Genomic DNA, 12,318 nt, shown 5'->3' on the forward strand with positions numbered 1-12,318 from the left:
CAACACAAGTTGGATTGGGGCAGTCTTTGTGCATTGGTGAGGGATTTTTGCTAAAACCATTTTATTGGAATGTAGTGTTTTCATTGAATGAATATTTTATTTTTTATTGTTGATTATAGGTGTCCTATAAATATCTTTGATATAGCCCTTTGTCAGGTTTATGTGCTATCAATATTTTTATTGTTGATCCTTCTAGGTCCTTTCCAAGAATTACTTTGCTTTCTTAAATATCATAAACTTTCTCAAAATGTTTTAGGAAAATACATTTTCCCAAAATTTACTGCTAGTTGGTTAGTTGCTCAAGAAAATAGCCAAATTAACATTTCAAAGTTAGCCACATTATGCCTGTTTTTGGACTTTTTATACCTAAACTTCCTTTTAAGCTATATTATTTTTCCAAAATAATAGGTGATTACAGTGTTTTTGTCTATGTACCTTGACTAAATAAGAATAATTATCATGGTGGGTGAATGTCAGTTTTGTAGTTGATATAATTGGGTTAAAGGTCATGATTTTTCATATTACTAACGTCTCTTAGAGCTGGGGAGCTTTATAGGCTATCTGAGTTCCACTGGGACCTGATCCACATAATCATGAATGCTCTTGTTCATACTTGGATATTGCTTCTATCGTTTGGTCTGCTTTGAGTAGTTAGTGCTACATTGTTGAGGTGGGCATGGAGGGAGTGCTCAGTGCTGAGTTGTCTCTCTAATCACTGCCCTGCTTTTTAAGGTTCCCATAAACCTAAAAATATTAAAAATGAACAGAATTGCAGCAAATTCTAGCTTAGACCTTGGCTCTATAAATGATGGTAACGCTTTAATGAGACAGTCCTCTTGAGGACTACATTTAATTAAGGATATTTTCCCCTAAATATTCACCTAAAAGAAAACATGTGACACTAGAAGATTTTTGAGGGGGTAAAAAGGGAAAGATGGTTATTTGTACTAATTATTACTATTTTGATACCATTGCAAATAGTCTCAGTAGCCTTGTTGACTTCAGATCCTTAAGAGTTTAAGGAAGGAAAGAAGTTTTCAGTTCCTTGACTATTTCTGAATGAGACATATGATAGCAGTATAATAGTATAGCGGCTTTCCAGTTTGTATTAATGACAGCTAATACAGTTGCATATCTGGTAATTGAATATTATTAAAGGAAGTGACTGGATTCACTTTTACTTGCTGTGATTTAAGCCCTTTTTTACTTCATCATTTGAAGATATTGACTTGGATGGTAAATCATGGAATGAATTTTATATATGCCTATCTTAATTACTAAAAGTATTTATAACTTAGTTTGCCACAGGATAGCACAATCTAATAGTTTTGAATTCTTTTCCTAAAGGTATTGTGTCCAGATCTGGCACCCTAACTTATGAAGCTGTTCACCAAACAACACAAGTTGGATTGGGGCAGTCTTTGTGCATTGGTGAGGGATTTTTGCTAAAACCATTTTATTGGAATGTAGTGTTTTCATTGAATGAATATATTAATAATTATTGTTTTATTATTTATAAGAGGTTTTGATACTATTTTATGGAAAAGATGTTGTGATCTTGGATTTAATTTGCTTATGTGTTCCATATGTTTTAAAATTTTTAAAATTCATAGTCCAAGATTTAATTTCTACTTTGAGGAAAAGATATCTTGGGACATGTGGTTTCTGGAGAGCCTTAGAAAATGGTGCCTAAATAAATATCATTTATTTTCTTTGATGTGAAGGAGTGGTTCCTCATATTAGGACTTTTGTTATTGTATTTATGTTCAGTGGTACATAGTTACTGAATTCTTTGCTATTCTCCATCTCATTCTCAAGAAACCTCTGAGCTAGAAAGTTGTAGTATTATAGCCTTATTGGTAGGAAAATTGAGGTTGAGGAAGGTTAAGTTCCCCCAGAAAGTCTCTTTTTGCCACGCCATACTACCTCCTGTTTTAAAAAAACTAAAAATTCTGTAGTCTTCAGCTACTTAGGAAGCAGAGGTAGGAGGATCACTTAACCCAGGAGTTTGATGTTGCTGTGAGCTAGGCTAATGCCATGGCACTCTAGACTAGGCAACAGCGTAAGACTCTGTCTAAATAAATAAATATTCTACCAAGTTTTTACATTTAAAATAATTTCAGTATTTGTTGCCAGAAGCCAGGCAAATTTCTCATTTTTTACTAATATTCCTTCAAATCTTTAGAATACCTTTTAAAAGTTTTTAGCTAGATCTTTTTGTAATAAAATAAATTATAAAGCATAGCCCTAGAGTATTTTACTAAGATCTAAATTCATAAATTAAATTTTATAAATAATAAATTGAGCCTTTCTATGTGCAAAACTCAAATTTTAGGCCCAGGATAACTTACTGTGATGGAGCTATGATTGTGCTACTGCACTCCAGCCTGAGGGACAGAGCACTCAATCTCTAAGAAAAAAAATAAAAAGTAATAAAAAAAATTTTAAAAGCAGCATCCAGTATATAGGGAATGATTGCTTTTAATCCTGCCAAGTACTCAAATGTTAAGTGCTCATATTAGAGCCCCTATATACAGGCTCTGTCATCACCCACTCTGGTTCCAAAGCAAGAGGGATCAGGACACCCTTCACCATGTCACTCACCAACACTTGTGTCTTAAAACTTGAGAGTGGTTTTCTGTAGTATCCCTCATCAGGTAGTTTCTTTGCACAAAGAAATTTGTTAAATATTTATTTTCTCTGGTTCAACATCAGGCAACATAAATACACATTTTATTAAAATACTCATTTCTAAAGAGTTAAGCAGGATTAATTTTGTAGGAGGGAAGAGGCTTGTCTTTGTATCAGGAACCAACTACTGTTTAGCATTCATACAATATTATAAATAGGAATAAATAGCATTTTGTGATGAATGTTAAATGCAAGAGCGATCATAAAGTATATACAAATATTAGAGAGGAGGGGCAGATGAAATAAGAAACCAATCAAGACACCATTTCCTGACCTGAATTTCATAGTTCATTCTTAAATTTTCAGCTTATGTTGATATTCTTTGACTTTTTCAGGTATTGGAGGTGATCCATTTAATGGAACAGATTTTATTGACTGCCTTGAAATCTTTCTGAAAGACTCTGCCACAGAAGGCATCATATTGATTGGTGAAATTGGTGGTAATGCAGAAGAAAGTGCTGCAGAATATTTGAAGCAACATAATTCAGTAAGTTTCGGTTTGGAACAATATAGCTCCTTGCTTTTAAATGATACCAGAGGTTTTAGAAGTCATTTTTATGTTTTCAAAGGATAATTTTTCAAGAAACATGAAAGATAAGATTGAACCTTTCTAAGCTAGGCCCTCTGTACCAGAGATTTAGAAGATTCCCTGGACTTATTGGGCTGGTTCTCCTCCCCCTTCCCACAGTACCTACTTCTCTACTCTGAACTCTTCTACCCATGCATCCCACTATACTTTGTGGTAGTAAGTTGGCCTCCTACTGAACAAAGAACATTCCATCAGCCTGAAAGCCCCGACTTGACCTGTGGACTCGTATTTTCACTCATGTTGTTTCTCTGGGAAAGAGTGTCTCGACAATTAAGGGTCCTTTCTCCTTTTCAAGGCTGAAGATTCTATTCCTTGTTACCTCTTCCAGGATCTTGCCTTCCTCTAGCTTTAGTCTTTCATTCAGTGTAGAATGTCATTGCTCTTCAGAGGTCAAGCAGAAAAGTTTACCATCTGTGTTCTTTGGAGGCTTTCCTTGTTTTACTGCTCCCTTACATTTAATTCTAAGGGGTAGCAAAACAAGGATGTGTGGTGTGGAGTTGTATCATGCTTTCATTTAGCTGGGGTGAAGAAGGGTGGTGGGAGGAGAGAGAGGAGGCACAGCATTGACAGGGAAGCAGCTTGGTGCCCACCAGCCCCTGTTTATGTGTGCTTTGGTCATTACTATGTCTGAGAACTGTGAGGGAAAAAACATGCAAATGATTTCCAGAGTTTCTGACACTGAAGAATAAGTGAAAAGGCATCTTCAGAAGGCCAGGCAACAGGATGAAGTTATTTCTTCTCTATGCTTGTTAAAAAAAAAAAAAAAATGAGGAGTGAGTGAATTAAATGTCACTGTAAAGTAATGAATACCAGAGAGTTAAAGGAACCAGTAATGTCACCTACAGTGTGGTGTACACAAAACAATGCATATTTATGTGTGCCTTTTAAGGATTTTTTAAGGACTATTTTTAGTATCCTTGATTTTTTTTCTTTGATTTTAAGCCCTAGCTCCCATATAAAGTGTGTGTCAAATTTCTCCTCTGGATCTTTCCTTACTTTTCATTCATTCCCTGGTTCTCAGCAGTTTAGCTTCTGTCTGCCACTTAGAAGCTGTGTGACCTTGGGAATGTTTCTTAACTTTTTGCTGCCTTAGTTTCCTCATTGGTAAAATAGGGATATTATAGTACTTGCCTCCTAGAATTGTTGTAATGATTATGAAATTTAAATGACTTGGCTTCTTATAGCAAACCAGTGCCCAGCACGTAGTAGCACTCTTGAGCTGAGCTGCTTGCTGCTCTTGAATCTTCTTTTCCAGACATTGTTTTTGTAGAGGTCACCAGTGGCTTTGATTATTCTTCATCCTGTCTATCCTCCTGGTTTTTCTCCTGGTTTTCCTTCTCTATATCCCTCCTTGGATCTATTTTCTGTGCCTATTCCTTAAGTGTAAGTACCTTATATGTAAACAACATTGTATTTCATGCACATTTCATGTCAGGAACCTGAGAACTGTTTTTTATTCTCTCTCATCTCCTGTTTCCACTCATTTACCCAGATCTCTGTGTAAGATCTCAGTGATTTATCTAAATTCAGAGGCTTACTGCATTTAATCCCTGTCCTCTGGTTTGGCCTTTCATTTTGTCCTACCTGGTCTGTCTTAGCAGTTTCTTCCCTGCTGTCTGTACTCCTTCCTCCTACTACCCCCTCTTCTCCCAAGCCATCCTGCTTATGGCCACACAGATTATATGTTCTTCCGAAATAGGCACCACCGTCATTTGTCCCTGGTTAAAACCGGACAGTATTTTCCATTGCATGTTAGAAAAAGGCCAGATGTAGCATGGTATTTCAGACCCTCACACTACCCCAACCTTTTCAGATCCATTTCCCATCTGACATGCCAGTTCATTCTTGCTTGCCTTTGCTTGTTCCTTCTGCAGGCAGGCTGTCATCTCTCACTCTGGATTGTGTTACAGATGGCAAGGAACTGGTACCTGGGTGCCCAGCCCAGTCTCTTGGCACAGTAGGCACCAATAAATGTCAAATAAATGAAAGAATAAGGTAGATTGTTAGAAGATTGGAGTAAAATTCAAAATCTCTTGAATTCAGAAAAGTTATAAAATGTGAAATTTAAGTAAAAACCTTTCTTTAAAAAAAGATTTAGGTTAATAAGACATAACACTATGTTAAATTGAATCTTAGGATGTATTACATAAAGCACAATACCTGGCATAGGGTAAATAAATATTATCCACTGCTATCTTGCTAAAAAGTTATGTTGTTTAGTCTTTATCTTAACCTTTTTGAGTAAGATTTAGATTGTCCTTTTGTGATTGAGGGAACTGGCACAGAGAGATTAATAACTTGCCAGTGGTAGGTAATAACTTGGGTGGGATTTATACCTGGGTCTGCTTGACTTCTCCATTATACATGGAGGGATCAGGAGTCAAATTATAGAAGGACAAAGAGTTAATAGTCTGGGATATATGCTCGGACCACACTGGTATCATTCTAACTGGCCTTTCTGTTTTTAGGCTTTCACACTCATCATCATTTCTGTGCCCTTTATTTTCAGATAACATTTCCCCTACAATCTTTTAATTATATTTTTCTCCACCTAAAATCCCTCTAATAACTCTTTTTTGTCAGTGAGACAGAGTGCAAATTTTTTGACGTTCTAGGCTCATCGTAGAAATCTTGTTCCTTTCTAGTGCAGCAGTATTCCCACTTTTAGGCGGTCAGGAGAAGAGATCAAGTGGAAATTAATGCCTCTTAGTCATGAGATTCTCATAGTCTATGAAGAGCACACGAGTGAATAAATAAATTACAGTAGGTGCCAGGCATACAAAAATGAGTGAGAACTTAATAATCCCTGTATTCATAGAATTCATAGTTTAGTAGGGGAACACATGGATAGGTTACAGTCAGGGTGCCAGATATAATAGTAGAAATGTTTAAAAGGCAAAGCAGTGTTGCTGAAGAGATGATCCACTATGAGGACCCTTGTGGAGTGTGCGGGAGGGAGAGTCAGGAAAGGCTGATGGGGAAAGAGGAGGCTTGAGCGAAGTTTTAAACGTTAAGTAGGAATTTGCCAGGTATCCCAGGAGGGAGGATGGGGAATATTCTCAGCAGAGGCACAGAGGTAGAACAGTGTAGGGTTACTGGGAAAGGAAGGTAAAGAAAGAGCAGTAGGAGAACATGTAGCACCTTACACGCTGATGCCCTGGCACGAACAGGGCAGTCAGTAGAACTACACTGTTAATCATTTTTTGCCACATGCTACTCGCTGTAAAATAGGGAAAAATCAGCTTCACTTAAGAATGTTCTTGATAAAGCGATAAAAACTAATTTTACTAAATCTTGATCCTTGAGTCAGGATTTTATGATGAAATTTTGAAAGCACTTTCACAATTGAATTATGAGCTGAATTAGCTCCTGTTTCCATGGAACATCAATTTTACTTGAAAGAATGAGTGGCAGACAAACTGGCTGTTTGGACTTGGGTATTTTCTGAATTTGGATATTTTCTGAAAAATGCACAAAGTGAACCTGCCGTGTCAAGGAACACAACTGATAATATTTGTTGCTAATGATACAATTTTGAACTTTCAAGTGAATATTAAAATTTCAGGAAACTTGTGTCTACCACCTTGAGCTTGATGGCTTTTCCCTACTTAAAGGCTTTTCTTATGAGCTTTGGGGTGAGACTGCTGACTGATTTGTTGATATTAAATGAGGAATGTGTCAGTATTTGGAAAATCTGCAGAACTCATTGAACCAGTATTTCCCAATTGACTAATGTGTGTTACAAAATCATTGTGGATATGAGATCCATTTAATGTATAAGACAGAGTGATGGGTTTTAAAGTAACAAAGGACAAAAAGTTCACCGCTTTGGTTTCAGGTTCCAAAATTACATCTGACTTTCCAGAAATTACCACTTGAAGAAGCTTATACAATATCAAAGAAGAATATCCTCAATTATCTGTAAGGCAGTCAATTAAAATTATTCTTTCTTTTCCAACTACATATATGTATGAGGCTGGATTTTCTTCTTCTACTGAAGCCAGAATAATATATTGCAACAGATTGAATGAAAATCAGTATCAGAATCCTCTTATTTTTTATGTTAAACATTTAAGAGTTAAAAAATAAGTTGTAAAATTGCTAGTCTTCTCACTGGAATAGTTTTTAAAGGTTTAAAGTTATTTTTAGCTGAATTAACAAATATTAATAAAATTTCTCAGTTTCAATTTCTTATATACTAAATGTCATTAGATAAAATCTAATCTTTGAGGTTAGAAACTCAATAATTTTTAGGAAGTATAAGAGATCCCTAGACCTCATGATTTGAGAGCTGTTGGTCTAGGGAGGATGAAGGCTCTCAGATTCACTACAGGCCTCTCTGTTTTGCCTAGTACCTTATTACCTCTGGTTTTTTGTTATGAACGTGGTATTACCATGCAATGTGAAACTTAACTGTGTATTCATACATTGCTTTATGGCATCTTTTAACTGATTGATGTAATACATATGTTATTTCTTCAACTACATTACAAGCACAGGAATTCTTGTATTTCTTGTTTTTTTTTTTAACCTCAGAATCTAGTATAGTAATATTTATGTATTATACATAGAAGTTGCACATTAAATGGATTTTTGTGGAATAAAACCAATCCTGATCTTCCTTCTTAGACATCATAGAATGTCAGCGTGGAAAGAGCTCTTGGCCATCAATCTAGTTTAGCCATTTCATTTCATAGATGAAGAAGCAGAAGTCTGGAAAAGTCATGTATCCTGTCCGTCTTGCAGTTTTAGTCATTTGGAAATTGAATCCTAGATCCTTTCCAGTATACTTTGCTACCTCATCTTAAAGCGCATTTATTAAGGGTAAACTAATAATGAATTAAGGCACAAGATTAGGTTAAAATAAAAGAACCCATTCTTGTATCTTAAAACATTATTGCAAATCATGTAACATATGAGGCCTATCTGGAAAGTATCCAGGCATATCATTAAAAAAATGGTATTAACAGTGGCTGGATATTTTCTGGACAACTCTCATGTATTTTCACTCATTTTTAAATTTTTCAATTGATTAACATGTGTATTTGTAAACATCTTGTGTCAGTGACGTGGAAGTTTAGTATTGAATACATACAAACATTTGCTCAGTATTGTTTTCCTTAGTTTGTATGGAAAGCTGAGTCAACCCAGTGGAAAATGTTGTAGTTAAAGTCATAGTTTAATGTTTGTGTTGGTGTTTTTAGGATGCATGATAAGCTTTCTCCTGCCCAAGCCATTTACCATTTATTGCCAGAGACACAAAGTGGAGGTTCAGGTTTTGTTGACCTCTTCATTAGTGTGTTTAAACTATTACTTTCTCCTCAGGGTCCAAATGCCAAGCCTGTAGTATCCTTCATTGCTGGTTTAACTGCTCCGCCAGGCAGGAGGATGGGTCATGCTGGGGCGATTATTGCTGGAGGAAAAGGTGGAGCTAAAGAGAAGATCTCTGCCCTGCAGAGTGCAGGAGTTGTGGTCAGCATGTCACCTGCACAGCTGGGAACCACCATCTACAAGGTGAGCTCCAACGGTGGCCGGAGTGCTCTGTCACAGGCCTTCGCAGAACCACTGTCGGTACCTGGAAACCTTAGCCCTTTTTTCATTTTGATGTGCAGTTTAACAGTCTTCATAAACTCTCTTAATTTCCTAAAGCCCTAATTGGGCATGATCAAGAATAGCATTCAGATTAGAACTTTCTTCTTTAAACATTAGGATTTATTCTTTTGTAAGTGGCAAGTAGGACATACAAAGAAAGCATCTTGGAGACTGTTAAGTGTAATTTCCATTTTAGGGGTATAGGGAGAGGATGTGCAGACAACTGCCTTGTGTTTTGTGTCTTGTTTTTTCCACAGAAGGCCTTGACCACATAAGTTTCTGTTTTAAGGGAGAGGGATTTGGGGCTGAGTAACAAGAAATAAAAACTGGATGAAGCAGCTGGGGTGGACGATTCACCTTTAGTTTTTGGCCCTGGCTGTTTGAAGCCATTGTTATTTATAGGTTGAAGGAGTGACTTCTTAACCTCCCTGCCTCCCTTTTTAATGGGACATTGTGAGTTAAAATATTCTAAAAGATTTGATGTCTTCCATAATCTCCGCAGTGATTTTCAGCATGATCATTTAAGGCTTTTAGTCAATCTTTATTTTTATGTTAGTTATAGTCTTTACTATAGGAAAAAGGAAAGAACAACAAAAAACCTGCTTAAGAATGCTAAAAAGAGGCACCGATTGTTTTGCCGAAAGGAAACAGCATTCAGAGAGAATTTGAAAATTCTAGTCTTTGCCCTTGTCTTAGGGATAATAAAATGGGCTCCTTGTTTTATTGAATCTTTACTTGGTCCTGTCTTTTGGTATATAACAGTCTGTGTCATAGTGTTTGGAAGAAATCTGGGTGGTTAGTGAACATGGAAAAAGAACTTTATTTGAAAGTGAGGGGAAAGGAGAAAAGCAAATGCTTAAGTTCACAATGGAGATTGGTGTTACCATTTTACTCCAGTAAGTGGCAGTAGGCATCTACACATTTTATTCTATTCTCTAATTGTTATAAGCTAGAAAAATATGATTTTCTGTATTGTTTCCTTAAACAATATGTTGTTGAAGGTATTTGGTTATTTCAGATGTTTTTAAGGTTCTTGACATTTTGTTCAAATCCTATCTTATCTGTGTGTAGTTTTATTCTCTGGAAACTAAGCAAACCTGTTTCTGTTGCCTTATTAAAAGGGCTGGTTATAGTTGCTGTATATGGCATTATAGGTTTTTCTCTATTGCCATGAGAAAATAAGTGTTATTTAAGACCTTTCTTTTAGCTTCTGGGACTGCAAGACAAAGTTGAAACTCTGAATGTAGCTTTCTGAAATTCAAGCTGACATGGACTAATTTGAAAGCTGTCATTTTGTGTTTGAGTACCCTCATCCTGGTATATTTTACTTCTGTAATTTGGTTGTTCAACAGATTCTAAAGATGATAGGTTTCAGAGTTATTTTGACCATGAATGTAATTTGGATTTTTATCTTTTTCCCCTCTCTCTTCTGTTTCTGAAGGAATTTGAAAAGAGGAAGATGCTATGAAAGAAAAAACAAAGTTTCCTAAAACTGTGAAATGAATCATTAGACATGTCAGCCAGCACTGAATTGCTTCTGTTCAGTGATTAACACCCTACATGCCTACTGCTGGTCTTTCAGTACAAGGAGAAGCCAAAACAAGGTTCAGAATGTCCTATATTGAGATGTTTTCACTTAATTGTATAACAGAGGCAGGCAATAAATCTACCATTTGATTCAAATATAGTTTTGGAGACTTGCTGTTATTTCAACGTGAAGGTTGGGGAGAGTGGAGAGAAATGGGGGGGTGCTTTTTAATGGGCTTTGTAGAGAACACTGTTAACTAAAACTTCTGAGAGAATGAAACTGTAATAACTGCAGCATGGTATTTACCTAATTATGTTAGGCATAGAATGACCTTAGGTATCTTTGGAACCATAGTTTCCTCGTGTATCTGTATTATGATAATCTTCATCTTGCAGGGTACTTTAGGGGGGTTAGAGATACATGTATAAAGTCCCAGGCATGTCTGTAGTAAGGCAGTTTGTCATCAGGCTTCTAGAATCACTACCATCCCTCCATCATCATTGTCATCATATCCTTATCAAGATTACAGGCAGAGGTTCATCTGTGTTTCAGTTTTTGCCTAATGGGGAATTTCTGCCTAGTTGAGGAATGGGGAATCTTCACTAATGAGCTTCTCAGTGGTTCCACAGCAAGCCCTCCCCTTTCCCATTCAAAGCCTATGTTTTTTGCCTGACATTTAAGATGTTCACTACAAAAAAAAGTGGAAGTGCTACCAGCCATCCTACTTTGCCTGGGAGCTTACTAAAAAGAAGCAATTCTAGTGGGTAATTTACACTAAATAAGAGAAAAAGCATGCTTGTCATTAGAAACTTACATTCTAAAGAGGGAGAAATAAAATATTCTCAAATTGTGTAATTCCCCTAAAGGAATCAGATAAGAGCTTCAAAAAATAGTATTAGGGAGAAGCCCCTGATGAAGGGCTGACTGGGGAGTCCTTCCTAGGAAAGGGACATGAATTGAGACTTGATGACTGCAAAATGGAGGATGAACACCCAGGCAAAGGGGACAGACTATGCAAAGGCAGGTGGAGGAAGAGTTCCCCTTAAGAAGGTGAAGGATTACTGGGTGCACTGCATGGGGTTAGAGGAGGTTTTGAGGGCCCTGAGGAAGTAGGAGTTCTAGGAGGACATGTGACCATGCCTAGGCTACTCCTGAGGCCACAAAAAGCAGGTGTGATGAGATGGATTCACAGTCCAAGGGATTTTGCCCAGCTGAGGGACACATAGCAGCTGACTCTGGGATCAAGTAGACTTTAGTTCCTGCATATTTCCTCATCATGACAACTGGTACCTGGGTAGAGTTTACATTATGGGGTATGTGAGGGTCCTCATCACCGGGTGTACTTCTCTGAGGCTTGGCATTGCTTCATAACTCTTTAACACACCCTCCTGCTGAGCTTAGGGCAGCCCAGTCTGATACCACCAGCCAGGGAGAAAGGCACTTCCAGCTCAAGATCCCTACAGGCCAGAGATCCTTTGGTCTAACTCCCGGGGCACTGTGATGATACAACTCAGATGAGGGGCAGGTCACCTGTTTTTGTTCAGGCTGCTATAACAAAACCATAAATTGAATGGTTTAAACAAACATTTTATCCAAGATCAGGGTGCCACAGGGTAGGGTTCTTGGTGAGAGCTTGCTCCCAAGTTTATAGACAGTAGTCTTGTTCTTTCTGGTGGAAAGAGATTAGCTGTATGTCTCTTAATAAGGTCACTAATCCTATTTATGATGATTCTAAAGGCCTCACCTCAAAATACCCTTACATTGTGTTTAGAGTTTCAACATATGAATAGGAGGAGTAGGTGGGTGGGAGGACACAAACATTAAGTTCATTGCCCTAACCTAAAAGAAGACATTCTTTCCAGGGTCTACCCTGATCCCAGGCTACTCTGGACCTGTGTTAGTACCCTGCCTGGTCACC

The 12,318-nt window shown here is 37.2% G+C and overlaps 1 protein-coding gene across 2 annotated transcripts in view; it reads left to right on the forward strand.

The window, feature by feature from the left end:
- SUCLG1 (succinate-CoA ligase alpha subunit) overlaps positions 1–10,559 on the forward strand; it is a 27,093-nt gene extending 16,534 nt beyond the window's left edge. For both annotated transcript variants that reach the window (XM_003799218.3, XM_023518773.1), the window contains exons 6-9: positions 1,348–1,431; positions 3,027–3,178; positions 8,606–8,794; positions 10,314–10,559. In XM_003799218.3, the coding sequence (XP_003799266.2) occupies positions 1,348–1,431; positions 3,027–3,178; positions 8,606–8,794; positions 10,314–10,340 (452 nt within the window). In that variant the 3' untranslated portion in view covers positions 10,341–10,559. The remainder of the gene's footprint in view (positions 1–1,347; positions 1,432–3,026; positions 3,179–8,605; positions 8,795–10,313) is intronic.
- The last annotated feature ends 1,759 nt before the right edge of the window (positions 10,560–12,318 follow it).

This window comes from Otolemur garnettii, unplaced genomic scaffold (genome assembly GCF_000181295.1).
Source record: "Otolemur garnettii isolate 467f Iridium unplaced genomic scaffold, OtoGar3 scaffold00147, whole genome shotgun sequence".
NCBI classification, from domain to species: Eukaryota; Metazoa; Chordata; class Mammalia; order Primates; family Galagidae; genus Otolemur; species Otolemur garnettii.